The sequence below is a fragment of the Rattus norvegicus genome, chromosome 18 (assembly GCF_021556685.1).
Source record: "Rattus norvegicus strain SHRSP/BbbUtx chromosome 18, alternate assembly SHRSP_T2T, whole genome shotgun sequence".
Classification (NCBI taxonomy): Eukaryota; Metazoa; Chordata; class Mammalia; order Rodentia; family Muridae; genus Rattus; species Rattus norvegicus.
Window position 1 is genome coordinate 23635635 of NC_141551.1, and position 22423 is coordinate 23658057.

The following is a 22423-nucleotide window of genomic DNA, read 5'->3' on the forward strand; positions in this document are numbered from 1 at the left end:
CCTCTCTACCTCTCTGACCTCCCTTCTATTTCCCTTTTCTCTCCTCTCTCCCTTTCCTCCCTTCCCTGTCTCTACCTGCCTCCTTTTCTTCCCCCTCTCTCTCCCTCCTCACCTCGAGGAGACATGTTTACTGTGTAGCTATGATTTTTCTTGGCATAATTTAGAATTATTTACAGCTTCATGAGTGTGTTCTTTTGGGGCTCGCAGATGCTGCATCCTGATCCTAATTGGAAATGAAACGTCCACAGCTCAAATTCCTTATGGCAAGGATGCTACACAGTGAACCTTTTGACAGAAGCAAGCCCTGGGACAAAGCATTGCCTTTAGTCAAATTAACCCTCACAGAAACTAAACCCAATCCTGCTTCCATACTTGTCTTAATGAGAGAAACATCATTGGATTTTTTTTTTTTTTTTTTTCCGGAGCTGGGGACCGAACCCAGGGCCTTGCACTTGCTAGGCAAGTGCTCTACCACTGAGCTAAATCCCCAATCCCGTCATTGGATTTTTGAAACCCGATGAACTTGATTACCAGTTTATGTATTGTAAGAACTTCCCGTTTCTAGATGACCCTTCATGCCCAGCAGACTCCGTTGCTCCTTTAGCTGATATTGAGAGCTGTGTTTAGATGGCTGAGCTTCAGTTCCGCCATCGTCAGGGATGGTTGTATTTTATTTATTTTTCCATTTTTCCCCCATTTCTGTTCTTTCTTTTCGAGACAAGTTCTTGCTGTGTAGCGCTGACTGTTCAGGAAGTTTTGTAGACCCGCCTAACTGTGAACTCACAGAGGTCTGCTCTGCCTCCCTTGCTGTGATTAAAGGCATGCACACCATGCCTGCCATCCACTGACAAGGGTCTTCAAGGACACTCTTGAATGTGGTCCTGCGAGTTTTATTCACACACACACCAGGCCCCACCTCGCCGTCTTCGTCCGTGTGCTTTCAACAGAAAGGACCACCTATATTACTGACGCTTGCTTTGCATCCTGACATGTTTCACCCTTGATGCTTTGTTTCCAGTCACGCCCATAAAAACACGGTGATGGAAGTGAAATTAAACCTCAACGGCAACTGGCTCCTCACGGCCTCTCGTGACCATCTCTGTAAGCTTTTCGATATCCGAAACCTGAAAGAAGAGCTTCAGGTATTCCGAGGTCACAAGAAGGAAGCCACAGGTGAGGGCTGTGATGTGCTGTGTCGTGTGTTCTGGGGACTGGCACCTACAGTTGCCTCACACTGGAGCTGTCTGATCTTCTCTGGCTTTGTTTCACAGCTGTAGCCTGGCATCCTGTCCACGAAGGACTTTTTGCCAGCGGAGGATCCGACGGCTCCTTGTTATTCTGGCACGTTGGGTATGTATCCTGTACTGCGTGGGAAAATGATGGTCTGTCTGCACACACATTCCCACACGGTATGGCAGCACAGATATCTTGGCTCTCTTGTTCTTGGCACCTTAGCTAGTTAGGGAAAGTTTGGTGGCTGGGGACTGCGACATTTTGAAGTGTGACTGGAAGGGAGTTGATTAGAACCACCTGCACATGGCCACTGCATGTGCCTGGAGCTCCAAGTGTGAGGACAGGGCCTCCATGACGGTTTGGAGACTCAGAAACTCAGGTGCAGATACTCGATGTTGGGCTAGTGAGGTATCTCGGCACGGAAGAGCACTTTGTGTGCAGCCTGAGTACCCGGCTTCTGTTCTTAGACTCCGTGGCGGAAGTCAGGAGAGAACTGACTCCTGAGAGTTCTCTGGCTTCCACCTGGGCACCAGGTAGGCTCCTGCTCAAGCCCGTGCACACACAAACACACATCACACACACATCACACACCACAAACACATCACAAACATTTATCACTCATACGCAAACCATATCACATACACACAACACACATACACATCACACATACCACAACAGACACACACATCATGGATACACATTCATACATCACACACATACACATATTAATAAGTAGAAGCTGTTTGCGTTGGCTTCTAAATCATGCACTGTAACTTTCACAATGCTGTCGTAACTATCAGAGGAATATGTTTTGCGAAGAGTTATCAAATGTGTATGATGTTATCAAACTTGGCATTTTTCTATGTGCAAATTATCCATTTTGGAGACTGCCCTGCAGTTTTCAGTTTTGTAAATCAAGCTTGAGTAGAAAAGACAGCGCTTGTGTTTTAGATATAAATCATTATGGAAGAATAAAATAGATTCTATAGTTGAAATAATTTACGGAGCACTTTGTTCTATGATTCGTTTATGTTTGGCTGAAAGAATCATGAAGAGCTGAGGTAAGCTGGCGGGAGCTCTGTTCTGAGGAGAGACTGTCTTTGTTTCGATGCTTTCGTGTGCTTTGCGGTTCTCGTGGTGATTGGCTCAGCGGTGTCTTGTCTTTGTTTCCTCGTGCTACTGCAGGGTGGAGAAGGAAGTAGGTGGGATGGAGATGGCCCACGAAGGGATGATCTGGAGTTTGGCTTGGCATCCTCTGGGACATATTCTCTGCTCGGGCTCAAATGACCATACCAGGTAAGGAGGTACCTTGCTAAAAATAGCAAGCAACTTCTGTACTCATGAATAGTAATTTGGGGGAGGGTCTTAGCAAAGAAATGGGCTTCGTAGTCATGCTTTGTGTGTGCAATCTTTGTTCTTAGCTCTCCCTCTGCTTCCCTGCCGTCTCGTCTGATGCAGACATCTAGGTTTCCCAGCCCTGATTTTTGAAGGGGCTGTCATTTTACTCTAGTATGTTTTGGGCACCTTTGTCAGAAAAGCAAGTGGATATAACCTGGAGGCTCATTTCTTGTTGCTCTGTTCTATTGTCCTGGTCACCACGTCTGTTTCTGTACCATACATGCCCTTTGTTTACAGCGGGTCTGTAGGTCTTGTTTGAGAGTGAGTATTGTCATACTTCAATATGGCTCTTGCTGTTAAGAATTCGTTCGGCTAAATTGTCTTCTTTTATGTAAGTGTTGTTAGTTTTTATTGCTGTTTCTATATGAGCATATGAGTCTTAGAACTTTTTTCCCCCTTTTGAGTGTAGACTATCGTTGGAATTTTGAGGAGATTGGGTTGAATCTGCAAATCATGTTTGGCATCACAGTGTTAAGTCTGTCAATCCACTGGCATAGGGATTTCCCTCTGTGGTTTTTACTTTTCTTTATTCGGTATTTTAAGGTTTTCATTCTAGAGGTCTTTCATCTCTTTGGTCAGTTCTCTTTTTTAAAAAATAGAGTCTCATTTATCCTTGGCTGGTCTTGAACTCGCTGTGTAGCCAAGGAAGCCTTCAACTTCTGATCCTGCTGCCTCTTATCTCCTAGGTACTTAGGATACAGATGTGGGCAGCCATGTCTGGGGGTTGTCTGTTTGTTTGTTTTGTTGGTTTTTGGTTTTTGTTGTTGTTGTTGTTGTTTAAGTTTTTGAAGCTGTTGTAATTTTTTTGAGCTCTTTCTCAGAAAGTTTGGTATTGGTATGTAGAAATGCTACAACTTTGAGGATTGCTTTTGTATTGTTTTACTTCATTAAAAATGTTAAGATGTTTCTGGTAGAATCTTTACGCATCTTTTAACTGCAGGATCATGTCTTCAGCCAATAGGAATAATCGGACCTTTTCTAATAAAAAGTTAACAATTGAACTTTTTTTATTTCTGTCACTTTTATTTCATCCTCTGTTCTAATATTTCAGCTAAGACTTTGAGAACTGTTTGAATAAAAGGGGAGGTAATGGGTATCTGTATTTCATTGTAAGTTGTAGGAAAAATACTTTGTTTCAGTTTGTCATATAGTCCTTCTACATTCCTTCTATTCCGTTTTTGTTTGTCTTTTGAGACAGGGTTTCTCTGTGTAACAAGCCGTGGACATGCTGTGTAGGCTGGGCTGCCCTTGAGCTTACAGAGATCTGCCTCTGCCTCCAGGGACTAAAGGTGCCATACCCAGTCCTGTTCCTACTTCAGGGCACATCTATGATGATCATATGATTTGTCTTTAATTCTATTAATGTATTATATTGCATTTATTGATTTATATATATCGAATCAACCTTATATCCCTGGGATGAAACCAGTTTGGATATTGTCCTAGTTTGCTCTTCTGTTGCTGTGATAAACACCATGACCGAAAGCAGCTTGGAGAAAACCAGGCGAGCTTCATCGGACAGGGCTGTGTCACACCCCGTTATTCCGGCAGGGACAGGAGCACAGACCATGAGGCTCACTGCTCACTGCTCACGTTCTTGCTCTCAGTCGTGTTCAGCTCCCTTTAATATACAGCTCAGGCCCATGTGCCTGAGGACGACACCACCCACCACGGAATAGATAGGCCCTCCTAATCCATTAAAAATCAGGAGAACGCCCCACAGACATGTTTGCAGGCCAGTCCAATGGAAGCGAGTCTTCATTTGAAGACGTTTCTTCCCGGGTGTGTCAGGTTTGTGTATGTGACAGTTGAAGCTGTCTAGTTTAGCATAGAGTTTATTTTTAGGGCGTGAGGCATTTCATCCCATATTTCCCTGGATTTCAGAGTTGCTAGTGAGAGAATTTCACTGAGATACTGAGATAGAGTATTAATTAATGACAAACCATGACCGAAGGTAACTCAAGGAACACAGCAGTTCATTTTGGGTTATGGTTCCAGAGGGATTGGACTCCATCCTGGCAGGCGGAGCCATGGCTGCAAGTGGTAGGTGTGCTGGCAGGAACAGGAAGCTTAAAGGTTGCATCCTCAGCATAGGCATGAAGCAGAGAGAGGGTTCTGCTTTCAGCAAAGATAAACTTCCCACATAGTACAGCCAGCTGTGAACCACGTGGTCAAATACCTGTGAGGATCATACCTTTTGCAACCACCATAGGCCATATAGAAATTGTGGTTGGACGAGTGTTTGAGTGACCTTCTTCAGATGTATTAGGTGTTTGTATATTAATTAGAATCAAGTGATTTTTCTTCCACCAAAATGAATAAATAAAAGGAAGTGGGAAATAATATGACATTAGTAAGTATCAATTGGGTTGACCATTGTATCCTCCACCCTTTGGTTGTTGTGTTGTGTGGTGTTGTGTTGTGTTGTTTTGTAGATGGCTCTGTAGGTGAAAAGAGAGCTGCTGGTCTCAGTGATTCAAACAGGTTCGATCCCTGCTGATGTGAGTTTCTCTGGGGTACATCTGTAACCCCAGCACTCCAGGCCCCACAGGCAGATGGACTTCTATGAATTTGAGGCCAAGCCAACCAGAGCTACAGAGGGAGGCTTTGTTAGACAACAACAACAACAACAAAACCAAAACTACAAGAATTTCTGTATTTGACTCGACTTTCTGTAGGGGGTTCCTGGTCTGAGACATTCCTTATTCTGCCCGACCTGCCACTCACCCTCTCTGGTTCATGGAGGTCATACTTTCCACCCCAAGGTTTCTGTGTTTTAGTTTTGCAGGGAGCATGGATAGCGTACCCATGCTTATCTTACATTTGTTGTGGGGTGTTTTCTCCCCAAATGCATGGGAGCTGCATTTTTGCCAGTGTTCAACAATGCGGGAATACTTGTGTCTGTTGGCTACATCATGCCAGGTTGGGGACAGGTCTCATGATCCCATGTTGTTGCTAGAGTTGGGGTGATGCCCTCCGTGTATTCTTGAGCTCCGTGAGAATCTCAGGTTTAGGTTCCCATACTAGACTTGAGCTGCAGTCTCCACAACCATTGATGTCCTTTGGGAGTGTCTGCCCATAATGTAGCCATCCTGGTCACAGCTCTGTATTCCCCCCACTATCTGTCCTAGGAGGCCATGCCCAGAAAGGGTTAGTCTATTCCTGGCACTGGCTGCTGACCCCGGCTGGCAGCATGGTGTCCCAGAGCTAATTGGCAGGGCTGTTTGCTGCTCTCTCTCGTGGAGGACTCTGAGCACCTCACTCTGTTTTTCTATCCCTTCTTTTCCAGCACTTTCCAGCCATTTTACCATCCTCGTTGTGTTTCTGATGTTTTCTTTCTCTAAGTCTACTCATCTCCCTGCTCCGCTCACTCCCCCTTTTGAACAAGAGTCCTGGAGCCCAGGCCAGACTCCAACTTGCTATGTAGCTGACAGTGACTTTGCGCTCCTGCTCTTCCGGCATGTGCCTCTAGAGCCTCAGGATTCCAGAGGAGTCTCATCTTCACAGTCCGAGTCTGTTATTTCTTGTCCTGATTCTTTGTCTTCATTGAATTATAACTTCTAATCTGCCATTTTTGTTGTGATCAACATAAGGGTATTATAATAGAGAGGAGTATTGAACATTAATTTTTGTTGTTTAAATTTGTTTGACATTTTGATTTTAAAATGCTCTTTCCACAATTGAAACAGTTAGAAGAGCGATACTGTATAAACTTGATCTGAGCTTTTGTGCCCAGAGAAAACCTGAAACCAAGCTCCCTTTCTCCCTTTTCTTCTACTTCATCAGCAAATTCTGGACTCGAAATCGGCCAGGTGACAAAATGCGAGATCGATATAATCTGAACCTTTTACCTGGCATGTCAGAAGACGGAGTAGAGTATGGTAAGATCTGCAGAGTTCTCCCTGAAGTCTCATGAGATTCCATTCTAAACATCAAGTTGTTTTTTGTTTTTTTTTTCCGGAGCTGGGGACTGAACCCAGGGCCTTGCGCTTGCTAGGCAAGCGCTCTACCACTGAGCTAAATCCCCAACCCTAAACATCAAGTATTAAGAGACTCGTACAACCTAATTTGGGGCAAGGGATGTAACTAAGTGATCCAGTACTTAACCAAGCACACCTGATGTTTGTTCTGCTCTCAATGCTAACACAAATAACTTAGGGCTTTCTGGCCTCAGAGATCTATCTGCTTCTGCCTCCCAAGTACTGGTATTGAAGATTTATACCAGCTCACCCAGTGGTTTGTTCTTTGATTTGTTTGGGCTTAGTTGGGGCTGTTTGTTTGTTTGTTTTTTATTTATTTATGGCTTTTTTGGAGGACAGGGTCTCACTGTATATTCTGGGCTGATGTAATTTGCTGTTGCTATGTAGTTTACGTGGCCTTGCACTCATGGAGATCCTCCTACCAGTATCATCTAATGCTGTAACTAACGGCATGTGCTACTGCACCCAGTGATATTGCTATGGTAAAAAAAGCGTCGTTGTAGGGAGCACTATGAGACCGTGTTGACGTGTTGACGATAGGTGTATTGTTTGTAGATGACCTGGAACCTAATAGCCTGGCAGTGATTCCAGGGATGGGAATCCCAGAACAACTGAAACTGGCCATGGAGCAGGAGCAGATGGGTAAGAGCAGCTGCATTTATGCATTTAATTTGTGTAAGGTTTTGTAGACCTCTCTGTCTTATTTTCATGGTAAATTAACTTGTTAATAGTGTTGAAATGCTCACATGGCTTATATTGAGAATTGTGAATAAAAATGATTAAAGCTATGTAATGTTTAAAAATTATGTTCCCAACAATTGATTCATTTGTTAGGTGGCTATGTTTTTTGTTTAAGGGACTAACTAGTTCTTTCTATGGTTTCAGGGAAAGATGAATCAAATGACATTGAAATGACAATTCCAGGCTTGGATTGGGGAATGGAAGAAGTAATGCAAAAGGATCAGAAAAAAGTTCCTCAGAAGAAAGTCCCTTATGCAAAGCCCATTCCTGCTCAGTTCCAGCAGGTCAGTCAGTAGCAGTGACCTCCTCGTCCTTGTGCCGAGACTGGGCTTAGTTGCTTTAACTGATGCTCAGACAGGGCTCTTTGGATAGTCTCATCCAGCCCTTCCAGTGCCTTCTTCCCAGATTCTTTTTAGACATACTTCCCACTGGCTGCTGTAGAGTTAAATACCAGTGGGGCATCAGCTCTCCCTGTGTCTAATTCTGTTGTTGCCTCATTTGAATCATTTATGTTGTCAGAGGGAAGAGAAGGAGTCAGCAGGCAGAGAATGTTGGCTGTCTTATGTACTGTCTGTCTTCTGCTTCACTACTACAAACACTCATTCAGATTCTTGTTAACTGCAATGTCTAGCAGTATTCCAGTCAGCTTCCTGTCGCTGTCACACATAGCCAACTTAACGGGGGAAGTTGAGGGGGAGGTCTGTTTGTCTCATGACCTCCGAAGGTCAGTGGTTGCTTGGCTTTGTCTCTTTGGTCTATAGCATGAGAGAACGTCATGGTGCAGAACATCTCGTTCTCGGGACCCCTTCAAGGGCATAACCCCAAGGTCTGGCTCACTCCTTCCAGCCTCTCCTTCACTTCCTCCCTGAGTGTCACCACCTGAGGACCAAGCCTTCACCATATGACCTTTTGTGGATACCAAATTATAACGTGTAGCTTTCATAAGTTTAGGAATTTCTAATTACTAATACACCTACCCCACTCTATTCTTACGTCACAAAGAGTTGGCTTTAGAGGTGAAGACTGCTCTGCCATGTAGATTGATGACATTAGAGATTTTTTTCAACGTATCATAATTTTCATGCTTCTGTAAAATTTAATTTTCTCTCTTTTTCCCTAAGGCCTGGATGCAAAATAAAGTTCCAATTCCTGCTCCAAATGAGGTGCTGAATGACAGGAAAGAGGATATTAAGCTAGAAGAGAAGAAAAAAACACAAGCAGAAATCGAGCAAGAAATGGCCACGCTGCAGTATACCAACCCACAGCTTTTAGAGGTGTGTGAGCCACGAAAGCAGGCAGAGCGCCTTGACTGGTCCTTCTGCCCCTTTACTGTTGTTTGTTGTTACTTTCTTATTTTCATGCTGGAGTGTGTGCGTGCGTGCGTGCGTGCGTGCGTGCGTGCGTGCGTGCGTGGATGTCAGAAAATAATCAGCAGTATTCTTTGAGGGCTCTTAGCTTATTTACTACTTCTGTACATTGAATTTTTTTTTTTTCTTTTCAGCAACTTAAAATTGAAAGGCTTGCCCAGAAGCAGGCCGATCAGATCCAGCCTCCTCCCTCGTCTGGTACTCCTCTCCTCGGACCTCAGCCCTTTTCTGGTCAAGGCCCAATGTCTCAGATCCCTCAAGGTTTTCAGCAGCCTCACCCATCTCAGCAGATGCCATTGGTGGCTCAAATGGGGCCTCCAGGTCCACAGGGCCAGTTCAGAGCCCCTGGACCCCAGGGACAAATGGGACCACAAGGCCCTCCATTGCATCAAGGAGGTGGGGGGCCACAAGGATTCATGGGACCACAAGGACCCCAGGGCCCTCCCCAGGGTCTGCCACGGCCTCAGGACATGCATGGTCCACAAGGAATGCAGAGGCACCCTGGACCTCATGGCCCTTTGGGACCTCAAGGGCCACCCGGACCTCAAGGTAGTTCTGGTCCTCAAGGTCATATGGGTCCTCAGGGTCCACCAGGACCTCAGGGTCACATTGGCCCCCAAGGCCCACCTGCTCCTCAGGGCCATATGGGCCCACAGGGTCCTCCTGGTACTCAAGGAATGCAGGGACCACCTGGTCCCAGAGGAATGCAAGGACCTCCTCATCCTCATGGGATACAGGGTGGGCCAACATCTCAAGGGATCCAGGGACCTCTGATGGGACTGAATCCAAGAGGAATGCAGGGACCCCCAGGACCTCGGGAGAATCAGGGTCCTGCTCCTCAAGGGATAATGATTGGCCATCCACCTCAGGAGATGAGAGGACCACATCCTCCAAGTGGACTGCTGGGACATGGCCCTCAGGAAATGAGAGGTCCTCAGGAGATGCGGGGCATGCAGGGGCCTCCACCACAGGGGTCAATGTTGGGCCCTCCCCAGGAACTTCGAGGACCCTCAGGTTCACAGGGGCAGCAGGGGCCACCCCAGGGCTCTTTGGGACCTCCACCCCAGGGTGGCATGCAAGGACCCCCTGGACCTCAGGGACAACAGAACCCGGCAAGAGGGCCACATCCATCTCAAGGGCCAATACCATTCCAGCAGCAGAAAGCACCTCTGCTAGGTGATGGGCCCCGGGCCCCCTTCAATCAGGTATCATTTCTTTCCAGCTTGTATGTGCAACATAGTAACACATGGGGATGGACTCTGTGCGTGTCGAATCCACACAGCAGGGTCTGACTGCGCCTTAGGTATCAGTAGTGGCTTACAACAGTGGTGGCCTGACTGGAAGAACATGGTGAGACCCCACCACCCACCATCAGTGAATAGAATCTCACGTGCCTTTACTTTAGCTTCTGCTCAAGCTGTTCTCACCTGTCACGTGATTATGTGCAGGAGCAGGAGGATGTTGTGCATTTGACGAAATGCTTTGCTAGCATGCACGACACCTTGGGTTCAGTTTCTGGTACTGCATAAAACTGGATATGGTGGTGCATGTTGGTTTGAGACAGAAGGATCTGGAGTTCAAAGTCATCCCTGACCACATGTCAAAAAAACCATACCGTGTGTGTGTGTGTGTGTGTGTGTGTGTGTGTGTGTGTGTGTGTGTGTGTGTGTGTGTGTGTGTTGTGAGACAGGATTCTACTGTGCAGCTCTAGTTGGCCTCGAGCTCGCTGTGTAGGCCAGGCTGGTTTCAAACTTGGAGAGATCACCCTGCCTCTGACTCCCAAATGCTAAGATATCAGGTGTGCACAACCATACCCAATCCCCACATTTTAAAGTTAAAAGTATTTGTAGGAAAGAATATTTTCTGGGTATTTCTCTGGTCCTTTCCAAGGACTTCAAGAAGTCCTGCTACTCTTTCATTGATTTGGAACTTAAAAGACCATGCAAGGAGAGTTTAAAGTTCTTGGGGGTTAAATTACACAAGAGAGCTCATGCACGAGTGGGTGAAGCATCTGGTTGTGAGGTGGTGGCTCTGAAGTTCTTGGTCCTGGTGTCATTTGGGAAGAGCCCTTGAGCTTTGTGCACAAGAGGAGTGAGTGAGTCAGCTGACACTGACCCCGGCTCCTCACTGACGGGTACTCGGTTACTGGGCGACAGAGAGAGTTCATGAAAAATCTCTTTTTCTGGGTGGTGATGGTGGTGCATATCTTTAATCCCAGTGGGCAAAGGCAAGTGAATCTCTGTGAGTTTGAGGGTAGCCTGGTCTACAGAGTGAATTCTAAGACACCAAAGGCTGCACAGAGAAGCCCTGTTTGAAAACAAAAAGCAAAGCAAAAAAACCAGAACAACAACAACAAAAACCCAACAACCAACCCCATGTTTTTCTTTTCCTTTTATTGGGGAAGAAGAAGGCTAAGTATGGAACCTAGGACTGTAGTGCCTGTTAGATATCCCAGTCCCGTTTTGCTTTCCAAATTTCTCTGAGAATCCATGATCTAATAAAAGACAGCCATTTGGGCCAGGTTGACTGCTCAGCAGGTAAGGACACTTGCCAAGCATACCTGACAATATGTATTGAGTCCCCTGAACATACACGGTAGGAGAGCCAGCAACCACAAGTTGACCTCTGACCTCCGTGTGTGCCTTAGCGTGCACCATGCACATGCAGTGTGAAATGCAACCACTAGATTTACTAAACCTAAGTAAGTATGTGGTGTGTGGTGTTTTGTATATTTCCCAGAACTTGAAATTGTCACGAAGAATTATGTGACATTTGAGTTTGTACTTTATGGAATTTAGAATGGGTTAGATAAAATTTAGAGCTATCTAAATTTCCCTAAAGCTTCACACATTACATACCTTATTAATTGAGTGTGTACTTGTACGTGTGCTCTACTTACTCCCGTTATTAACAGTCTGTGCTTTTATGAAATAATAGTTTTTGCCTTGGGGATTATGAAAACATAAGCTTTCACTATTACATGACAAATGACGCTCTAGACATGTTAGAGAAGGGGACAGGCCTGAGTGTCTGAGGAAATCCAGTTAGTTTTTAATGTACCGTAGAATGATGCATGCATGGAAAGCATCATGGTTCCAGAATTTCTAGTTGACTTGAATCAGTAGAATGAGTCGAAAAGACTTGCTATTGTATCCCAGAATTTTTTTGATAGAGAATTTGCTTCTATTCCTTACATCTAAAATCTGACTCTCCCCACCTTGATCAAGTGGTTTATATTAAGCCATTGTTTTCACTGGTTAACTTCAGTGGGATCTGGGCATTAGAATAGCAGCAGGAAAGATACTGTTAAGAACTGTCCAGGGCAAGGCAGCACAGGCATCTCCGCCATTGAGGCCTGGAACAATGGCTCTGTGGACAAGAGCCTTTCTGTACGTCGTGAGGACTCAGCATGGAGCCCTAGCACTGTGTGGGGAGAGACAAGAGGGTCCCTGCTAGCCTGTCTCTAGGCTCAGTGAGAGAGCTACAGGAATGAAGTGAAGAGAGCCTGAACAGGACATCTGACCTTCTCTGCTCTGACCTCCGAGAGTTGTGTGTACACTAAATAAACCGGAGCCCCAGATCTTTTTTTTTTTTTGCTTTTTTTTGCTTTGCTTTGTTTTGTTTTTTTAATAGACTTATCATGTAACCCAAGCTTGCCTTGAACTCTCAGTCCTCCTGCCTCAGCCTCCTGACTTCTGGGTTTATAGGCCTATATCATCAAACCATCTCTAATGGCTATTTTAATTGATTTTTGTGGGTAGGGCATATTTGTCATGGTATACTTGTGAAGTCCTGAGATCCGGTTCAGGCAGTCAGACTTTACCCACTGAGGCATTGCACTGGCAGTTTTGACTGTCAGTATCTGTTCGTGTAACTAGTTTGAAACACAAAAGTAGTTTTATATTGATGTTTGAGTCTGTGTTAATCTGATGCCAAGGCACAGACAGACAGACAGACACATATACACACAGAGGGAGAGAGAGAGAACGCCCTCTGGAGAGTTGGCTCAGTGGTTAAGAGCACTTAATTATCCTCATAGTGACTCACAACCTTCTATAATTCCAGTTTCAGGGATCTGATGCCCTCTTTTGACCTCCATGAGTACTGGTTTGAATGTTGCATGCATACATACATACAGGCAAAACAATCATACACATAAAGTTAAATCTCTTTTTGTAAAGCCAGATCCAATGGTACTCATCTATAATCCCACCCCAGCACCAGTACTGCTAGTTATGGAGACAAGAATTGCTCAGAAGCTCACAGGCCACAGTTTACATCATAATGAAGTAATACAAATGAGAGAGATGTTGCCTCAACAGGATGGAGAAGGAAAAGCAACTCCTGAAAGTGTCCTCTGACCTCTGACCTCTGTACATGTGGGCGCCTCTCCCACTAAATGATAGGAAGTAATAGAGCTCCATTCGGATGTAGCCTTGAGAGGGTTGCTTCCGGTGTCACAGCATCATAGTTAAGGCTACCTACCTGTTAGAGGCTAGACTTTGCCTGTTGTTAGGCCATGGTACTACACCGTGACTCTTGGCTGTCTCTGAAGCTCTCACTTGACATTGCAAGAACAGGTCTGGCTTTATTTAACTGAAGCCAACTGGGAGGTTTAACATACAGATGTTTCTGCCTTTGGGTATGGCAGAGAACGACTCCTTTCCTCCACGTTAGAATCATATCTATGTATTCCTGCGTGTTCTGTGTGAGTACTGCTGTGTGCGTGTCATAGTGTATGTGTGACGGTCAGGGGGAACTTTTGGGTATTGATCCCTGTCTGCCATCTTGTTGGAGTCAAATGACAAGCGAGCTGGCTTTTGAGCTTCTAGGGGAGTCTCCTGTCTCTACCTCGCATCTCACTATAAGTACATTGGGATTACAGACTGGTGCCATTTGGAAATGATGTTGATGGGTACTGGGAAATTGAAACTCCCATCTGGTTTTCATGCCAGCAGGGCACCCTATCTACAAAGCTATTACCACAGTCCACTTAAGGGGAATTTTGTTTTAATGTCACTAGCTGAATAGTTAATCCTGGCAGCTTTTCATGTGTTGTGCATAGCCTCTGTCTATGTTCTCACACCCATCTTTACATGTATCTTCTCAGGAAGGACAGAGTACAGGTCCCCCACCCTTGATACCAGGCCTAGGGCAACAGGGAGCACAAGGCCGCATTCCTCCTCTGAACCCTGGACAAGGACCCGGCCCTAACAAAGGTAAATAAATATGTGCTTGCTGAGGAAGGGTTTGTATTGTACCACTGTCATGTGCATTTTACAGTAAATGGTTTTGTTGGTAATTGATACAGTGGTATTGGAACTGCTGGGAAAACTGCTTTGTCTTTTGTTGTCATAGGTAATGTTTCCTTAGGCAGTGATGCTGGCCAGAGGAAATGAGTTCCACACCACCAGAGACTGGTAGTGAAACCACTGAGCAGCCCTGGCATGTGTCTGCCTCAGGCCAGCACAGCCCACACTGGAGTGGGAAATGGTCCTGTGCCTGTGGGATGCCTCTGGCCCTCCGGAGAGCAGAATCGCCTCTGCTTTACGCTCCTTGATAGAGTGGAGGATACAGAATCCTAACGGTGTTCTTAGAGCTGTCGGTATTACCGTAACTATTGTACCAATTAGTACCGCATTGGATTCTTTAACTGAATGCGTTGTTAGGCATCATTTGAACAGAAGAAAGTGATGTACTGATCTTAGGAAAAGCACTGATGAGGACTGACAGCGTTTAGGGAATCTGGTTATTTGGAAGTTACGGTTTAAGCAGAGGCTCTGGTTGAGCTGACAGTGAGCCCTTGCTCCCAGGTGGGCCCAGCTGGAGGATAAGGGCTGGCAGGAGAGTTAGCCTGGAAGAGCTAGAGGGCCTGTGAGCAGCCGTGAGGAAGGAGTGGATGGGTCCTGTCAGCACACGGGGCACTGTGGGCTCTGTACCTCACATACCTCACAGTGCTGAGTGCCTTTATTCCCAACTGGTGAAGCCCACAGCATATGTTTTTTTTTTTTTTTTTTGTCCCATCCTGTTGGATTAAGAGAAGTCAGCCAGCCTAGGAGTTTAGACATTTAAAGCTCAACTTTGACCTTATGTGAGATATTAGAGGCAGGAAAGGGCAGGGGTTCAGAGAGCTTTTATCTCCATCCCTGTTGCATATGTGGTTGTGTTAGATATGTGGAAGGGTTTGCAAGAGAGAAAGAAAGTGGAGAGTTTTCTTGGAGGCTTGTGGTTTCCCTTGGGAAGGGGCTTTGGTGTTCACTAGGTCCTTCCATTAATGATGAAGTGGCCTCTCCTCTGCCACATGGCGTGTATCTCCACTTGTTCCTGCTCGTCTTGCTCTCTCCCCCTCTCCCCTTCTCCTTCCTTCTGCCCACCCGTCCGGCTTCCTTTCCTCCCCTCTTTCTCCTAGGGACCAAAGGGAGAAGGGAGAGACATGCAAGTGGCCTACCATCCCCTCCTGGATTAGTTGCCACCACCACCACATCACCGTTTGTAGTGGTAGGTTTCTTTCCTTGGAAGAAAGTTGACAGGCTAATTTAAACCGAGATGGTGAGATGAGTACTCGTAAGCTAACTCAGGCCAAGTGCACATGTGTGGGTTCCTCCAGGTAGTGTCACCAGCAGTTCCACTAGGTTCAGGCACGTGAAGTCGGAGACAGCTGTCTTAGCTAGGGTTTCTAGTGCTGTGACAAAACATGACAAAAAGCAACCTGGGGAGGAAAGGATTTCTTTTACCTTACAGCTTATAAATCCATCAACCAGGGAAGTCAGGGCTGGAACCTAGAGGCAGAATTTGATGCAGGGCCAAGGAGGAGTGCTGCCCACTGGTTTGCTCTCCATGGCTTGCTTAGCCTGCTTTCTCACACAGCCTAGGACCAGGGGTGACCCCATCCATAGTGACCAGGCTCCTCCTGTATCAGCCATCAGTCAAGCACCACAGACTTACTCCTCAGGCCAGTCTAGTGGGGACATTGTCTCAATTGAGATTCCTTTCTTTCAAGTTGACACAGAACTAACCAAGACAGCTGTAAGAACACAGAACGTTGAGGGCTTGCCTAGTAGGGAAGTGGATCCATGATATTTATAAACTGCTGAAGAGAGGGCAGATGAGCCAAGGGCAGAGAGGCTTTCTGACATCACAGTTTTATGCTACGATTTCCAAGTTTCAGCCCATGCTGAGAGGAGAGGCGAGGAGAGGCGAAGCGAGGAGAGGAGAGGAGAGGAGAGGAGAGGAGAGGAGAGGAGAGGAGAGGAGAGGAGAGGAGAGGAGCTGGCTGAGCAGAGGGGTGGGTTTAATTTTCAAAGGTAGTTTTAAAAGCAAGAGTGTCCTTTTGTATTTCATTTCATTTTTATTTATTTTTTTATGTGCAGACTGAGGGTTGTTTTGAGACAAGGCCTTGCTGTAAAGCACTGGCTAGCAGCCTTGAACTCTTGGTAATCATCCTGCCTTGGCATCCTGAGTGCTGAGATCACAGGCAGCACCACTCCCTGCTTGTGCCTCCCTTAGAAGTTGGTTTAAACGTTGGCAGAGATTAGTTCTGTTGGCAGTGGCTACAGTGGTTTGGCCAGTAGCTGCCAAAACAGTCCATTGGGTGGGAGTAGCTGCCAAAACAGTCCATTGGGTGGGGGTAAAATACACACACACACACACACACACACACACACACACACACACACACACACACACACACACACAGAGTCTTGAGTGAAATTCTTGTCTGCAAAAAAATTGCAAAAATAGCATACTTGAGGCACATCATTTCCAGAAAGAGCAAAAAACCCCAAGGTTGAAGGCCAGCAGGACTCTGGTCTCCAAGCACTTGTTAGAGGGACCCATGGTTCTTTGACCCTTGTAGAAGATGTGCTAAGAAGATTTCTAAAGTGTGGTGTGGTGAAGCTAAACAGGCTAACAGAGTAGATAGGGGGTGGCTGCAACGTAGACCTGGTGCCTACAGTGTAGACCTGGTGCTTGCAGTGTAGACCTGGTGCCTGCAGTGGCCTTGTGGCCCTTTCAGGAGCAGAGAGTGTGTGTTATGTGTGTGTATGTGTGTGTAAAATTCATTTCTATTTTTGACACAGAATCTCACCATATATCCCTGGTGTCCCTGAAACTTAACTCTGTAGGCCAGTTACTCTTAAACTCTTAGAGAAATTCCTCTTTCCTTGCCTCCCCAGTGCTAGGATTAGAGGCACGCGTCACTATACCTGGCTGTGGTGAGTTCTTGATAACACAGCCTCACAGTTTTCAGCTCACGTCTCTGGCGTGTCTCTTGGGTATCAAACCAGTGGCCCTCATGAAGTCAGCAGGAGCAGGGGCAGGGCAGGAAAGACCATTATCATTCAAGTATTTCAATTATGTTTTCAACATGTGCCTAAGAAGTGGACACTGCTTAAAGATTAGTAATTATCCCTAGGTCAAGTTACAAAGCTAAAAGTTGCACCCCAGAACCCATGGTTTCCAAGTTATCTGATGCTTTGGGATATTTATCTCCTAAGTGTGTTGAGAACCCAGGAGAGAAAGCACTATAGAGCAAAGCATGTCCAAGTACACCCTGAAATTGACAGATACTGTAGAGCAGGCCTCACAGAAGCCATACTAACAGTCAGCTTTGTTTCTTGTAGGTGACTCTCGAGGCCCTCCCAACCATCACCTGGGCCCCATGTCAGAGAGGCGGCATGAGCAGAGCGGTGGTCCTGAGCATGGTCCTGACAGGGGACCTTTCCGGGGTGGCCAGGACTGCAGGGGTCCTCCTGACAGGCGTGGCTCTCACCCTGATTTCCCTGATGACTTCAGCAGACCAGATGACTTCCATCCTGACAAGCGCTTTGGCCACCGGTTACGGGAATTCGAGGGACGAGGAGGACCCTTACCACAAGAAGAAAAGTGGAGGCGAGGGGGCCCTGGACCTCCCTTTCCACCTGATCACAGGGAGTTCAATGAGGGGGACGGCCGGGGTGCAGCCCGAGGCCCTCCAGGGGCATGGGAAGGCCGCAGACCTGGAGACGAACGATTCCCCCGGGATCCTGATGACCCACGATTTCGAGGGCGCAGAGAAGAAAGGTAGGAAAGTGTATTGCTTGGGCCCTCTGCATTTTCCCTGTCCTCACTACAGAGATGTTTTCCCTTTTGTAGGGGAAAGTACTGTATTGGTTGAGCCCTACTGTCTGTGGGGTTAGCATTTAGACTTGAAAGTTATGTTGTATATAGTTCTCTGTTATTTTTGTATTTGAGGCCTTTTTCTTTCTAATTGTTTGTTTTGATATAATCTCACGCAGTAGTCCAGGCTATCCTCGACTTCCCTGACCTTGTCTCTGCCTCCTGTGTGTGGTGTATGCACATGGCTTGGATCTCATTTACAATGTCCAGGCTCACCTTATTAGATCATAATATCTGAGCCAGATACTGTAATTGAAAATAAAGGCCTGTAAAATAGGCTCAGATATTCTGTAATTGCCCAAAGGTCTTAACAAAGTCGGATCAAACTAAGCATCCTCTTCTTTTTAAACTTAGGTTAGGCTTGAATTCACAGCCCTGCAGATATAAAAAGGACAGAAGCAGTGTGGAGGAAGGGAAGCAGGAGTTGGTGTAATTCAAATGATATTGAGTGTAAGCAGGGATAGTGGTGATAGAGTGTGTAAGAATTGACTTCTGCACAGTGTTCGTTGATTTCTTAAATCTCTGCATTCATGCAGACCTCACATTTTGTGGTCTTCATTTATATTTTTGTCTACCCATGACAGATTTCAGCCTACACCCTTGTGCTGGCACACATTGTGCTACTCTCTGGGCTTACCTTCTCTCACCTGGGACAGCACTGTGCATGCAGATCGCTGTCACTCGCTCTGTTAGAGCTTTTCCTCCTAGGGAGCTTTGTGGTTCTTGTTTGTGGTTTTTTTGTTTTTGTTTTTGAGATAGGGTTTCTCTGTGTAGCCCTGGCTGTCCTGGAACTCTCTGTAGACCAGGCTGGCCTCAAACTCAGAGATCTGCCTGCCTCTGCCTCACGAGTGCAGGGATTAAAGGCGTGCCTGGCAGTTTTGTGCGTTTTACCATACTTTTAGGTCAGTCTTCGACTGTGAATTATGTAGTCGTCCTGGTAGATGAGCACACTCGCTTCAGAGGACCTCAGACATAAAAGTGCTTGAGCAGAAGGGTAGTTTCCTGTATGAAGTGGCATAGTGTTTGCACCATCATATACAGTGTGCGTTTGAAACATCTCTCTATGATTTACAGTGCTTCCTACAATATCAATGTATGTAAGTAGTTATTGTGCATTGTATTTGTACGTGTGTTTGTGTATGTGTAGTGTATGTACATGTTTGTGTGGGTGCACGTGTATGCGGAGGTCAGGGGTTACATTATATGTCAATCACTTACGTCTGTTTTTTTGAGGCAGATTCTCTTACGGAACCTACCCCTCACCAGTTCAGCTAGGCTGGCTGGCCAGCCACCTCCTAGGATCTTGTTGTGTCTGTGTCCCCAGATGTGAGGTTCTAGACACATAGTGTTGTGCCCTGATGTTCACATGTGTGTTGGAGATCTGAACTCAGGCCCTCATGCTTGTGTGGCAGTCTCTTTACTGACTGAGCCAGCCAACTGCTCCAGGAAGTTTCATGTTATATCATGCATTTGAGACAGGGTCCCACTATGTATCCCAGGCTGGCCTGGAACTCACAGAGATCCACTAGCTTCTGCCTCCCAAGGGCTGGGATTAAAAGTGCGTGCCACCATGCCTGACTGTACTGTGTTGTGTAGGAAGTAATAACAGTAGTGAGCAAAGTCTGTGTAAAATGTTCAGTAGGTAAAGTACATTCCATGCAAGCTTTTCAGCCTCAGTTTGGATGCCTGGAATTCATGTAAGAAAAAACCTACATGTGGTAAGTGCATATCTGTACTACCAGCACTCCTTTGGTAAGAGAGGAGACAGAGATAGGAGAATCTCCTGAAGTGAGTGAGAGAGAGAGAGAGAGAGAGAGAGAGAGAGAGAGAGTATGTGTGTGTGTCTGTGTGTGTGTGTCTGTGTCTGTGTGTGTGTGTGTGTCTGTGTCTGTGTGTGTGTGTGTCTGTGTCTGTGTGTGTGTCTGTGTGTGTGTGTGTCTGTGTGTCTGTGTGTCTGTGTGTGTGTATGTGTCTGTGTCTGTGTCTGTGTGTCTGTGTGTCTGTGTGTGTGTATGTGTGTGTGTCTGTATCTGTGTGTCTGTGTCTGTGTCTGTGTCTGTGTCTGTGTGTGTGTCTGTGTCTGTATCTGTGTGTCTGTGTCTGTGTGTGTGTCTGTGTCTGTATCTGTGTGTATGTGTGTGTGTGTGTGTCTGTATCTGTGTGTGTGTGTGTGTGTCTGTGTGTGTGTGTGTATGTGTCTGTGTCTGTATCTGTGTGTGTGTCTGTGTCTGTATCTGTGTGTGTGTGTGTGTGTGTGTGTGTGTGTGTGTATGTGTGTGTTATTCCTTTACCTCCACATACACACTGGCATGCATATGCCTGTATTCACATACAAACACAAACATTAATTAAAAACACAGTTTTGATCAGACTTTAATAGAAAGAAAAAGGGCTAAGTTCTTACTTTGTAGACTAGCTTGGCCTGAACTTACACTTTTCTTTGCCTCAACCACCCCAAGTTTCTCGGATAACAAGCATGTGGCACTAAACCTAGCTTCACACAGATTTTTCTTTGTTGAATTGTGTTACATTTCTTTATCCTATGCATGTTTTTCTGTATGTGGGTGTGCTCATGTGCGTATAGGTACCCTTGGGAGTAGGAAGAGGGTGCTAGATCCACGGAGCTGCGGTTGAGGAGTTATAAGCTGCTTGATGTAGATGCTGGCAACTGACTTCAGATCACCAGGAAAAGCAGCACACGCCTTACCACTGAGCCATCTCTTCAGGCTGATTTATCTATCTTTGTGTGTGCGTGCCATATGCTATGGTGTGCAGGTGGAGGTTAGCGGACAGCTTGTAATAGTTCATTCTCTCCAGCTTGTGGGCCCTGGGAACGGTCCTCAGGTCTTCAGGCTCGGCAGCAAGCGCTTTTACCTGCTGAGCCACCTCAGTAGCCCAGACCACCTTCTCCCCCAAAAACCGTTTGTGTATTTTACGTGTGTTTGCCTGAATGTGTGTGTATCTCGTGCATGCCTAGCGCCCATGGAGGACAGAGGAGGATATCGCATACCCTGAGACTGGAATTAGAATGGCTGTGAGCTACCATGTAGATGTGAGGAACAAGTGTGGGTCCTCTACAGGTCAGCAGGTCGTCTTCACCACTGAGCCGTCTCTGAGCCCTGAGCTCTTTGAAGTCATGACTCATGTACCCTAGGCTGGTCTCAAACTTTCTGTTGGCCAAGGTATAACCTCTTCCTCCACCTCCCAGGTCAGAATTGCTGATGCGTGCGCGCCATCATTGGCTTGGCTATATTTATTTATTGCTTACACCACTTGCCCACACATCACTTTCTTATTGCTTCCTTAGGACCTGAGTGGTTGCTCTTAAACTGGGGAGGGATTTGAGAGGAATCAGTTGATTGGACAATATCTTACCCTGCTCAGGCTCTCAACCAAAAGTGGGCAGCTTGAAAGCAGGGATTGATTTTCTACAGCAGTGGAGGCTGAAGCCAGATCAGAGTCCCCTGGGGTTGGTTGATGGTGAGGCCCATTTCCCAGGTTGCAGGTTACTGTATGTCTGTGTGGGTATGACTGGGGTGGGGTGAGTGCTGGCTCTTTGTTCTGTTTCTTTCTTTTTTTTTAAAGATAGATTTATTTATTTATTTATTTACTTATTTATTATGTATAAGTACACTGTAGCTGTCTTCAGACACACCAGAAGAGGGCATCAGATCTCATTACAGATGGTTGTGAGCCACCATGTGGTTGCTGGGATTTGAACTCAGGACCTCTGGAAGAGCAGTCGGTGCTCTTAACCGCTGGGGCATCTCTCCAGCCCGTTTCTCCGTCCTAATCTCATTTTCTTGGCTCTGTCTTCATGACCTCATAACACCCTGCTTACTTACCTCCAAGAGCACAGCACACCTGGCCCTACATATGTGATGTATTATATACCTCATATACCATTCCACATAGCATTAGACCTTCAACAAAGGAATTTAGGGGGCGCAATCATTCCATACCAGTAGTAGGTTATTTTTGTTTGTTTGTTTTTTGTTTCTGTTTATTTTTAATTAAGGCAAATAAGCCTCTCTGTATCTATGGTATTAGTAAGTGGGTACTTGTGTTTTGGGAACAGCGTTCCTGTTGAGGCTGTCCTGGCCCACTTATGCCCTCTTACACACGCAGTTCTCCTCTGACCCAGGTTTGCTGTGCTCAAAGCAAAGATGCTTTAGTCATGCCGGTGGGGATGAAGAAGTAATTAAAAATGAGCTGGAAGGAAAGGAAGCATTTCGTTGGGGTGGGCTTAGAGTTTCAGAGGTTTAGTCCATTGTTGTCATGGCAGGAAGCAGGGCAGACTGGTGCTGGAGGAACTGAGAGTTCTACATCTTGACCCACAGGCAGCAAGGAGAGTGTCCCATTAAACATGCCTTGAACATATATGAACCCTCAAAGCCTCCTTCCACAGTGACATGCCTCCTTCAACAAGGCCACACCTCCTAGTAGTGCCACTTCCCTTGGGCACAGCATTCAAACACATGAGGGTTTTGGGGGCCATAGCTATTCAAACTACCACAATCAGTACTTTCTTTTCCAAGTATGTATGGG

General features: G+C 46.1%; 1 protein-coding gene across 2 annotated transcripts in view; it reads left to right on the forward strand.

Annotated features, from left to right (window-relative positions):
- The window catches only part of Wdr33 (WD repeat domain 33), a 103072-nt gene that overhangs the window by 76201 nt on the left and 4448 nt on the right, over window positions 1-22423 (forward strand). Inside the window, exons 9-19 of one of the 2 annotated variants that reach the window (XM_087592900.1) lie at window positions 1019-1173; window positions 1272-1350; window positions 2419-2529; window positions 6418-6512; window positions 7167-7253; window positions 7497-7636; window positions 8474-8626; window positions 8854-9924; window positions 13830-13938; window positions 15129-15217; window positions 17341-17779. In XM_087592900.1, the coding sequence (XP_087449026.1) occupies window positions 1019-1173; window positions 1272-1350; window positions 2419-2529; window positions 6418-6512; window positions 7167-7253; window positions 7497-7636; window positions 8474-8626; window positions 8854-9924; window positions 13830-13938; window positions 15129-15217; window positions 17341-17779 (2528 nt within the window). The remainder of the gene's footprint in view (window positions 1-1018; window positions 1174-1271; window positions 1351-2418; window positions 2530-6417; window positions 6513-7166; window positions 7254-7496; window positions 7637-8473; window positions 8627-8853; window positions 9925-13829; window positions 13939-15128; window positions 15218-17340; window positions 17780-22423) is intronic. The other variant, NM_001107398.2, reaches the window with a different exon arrangement.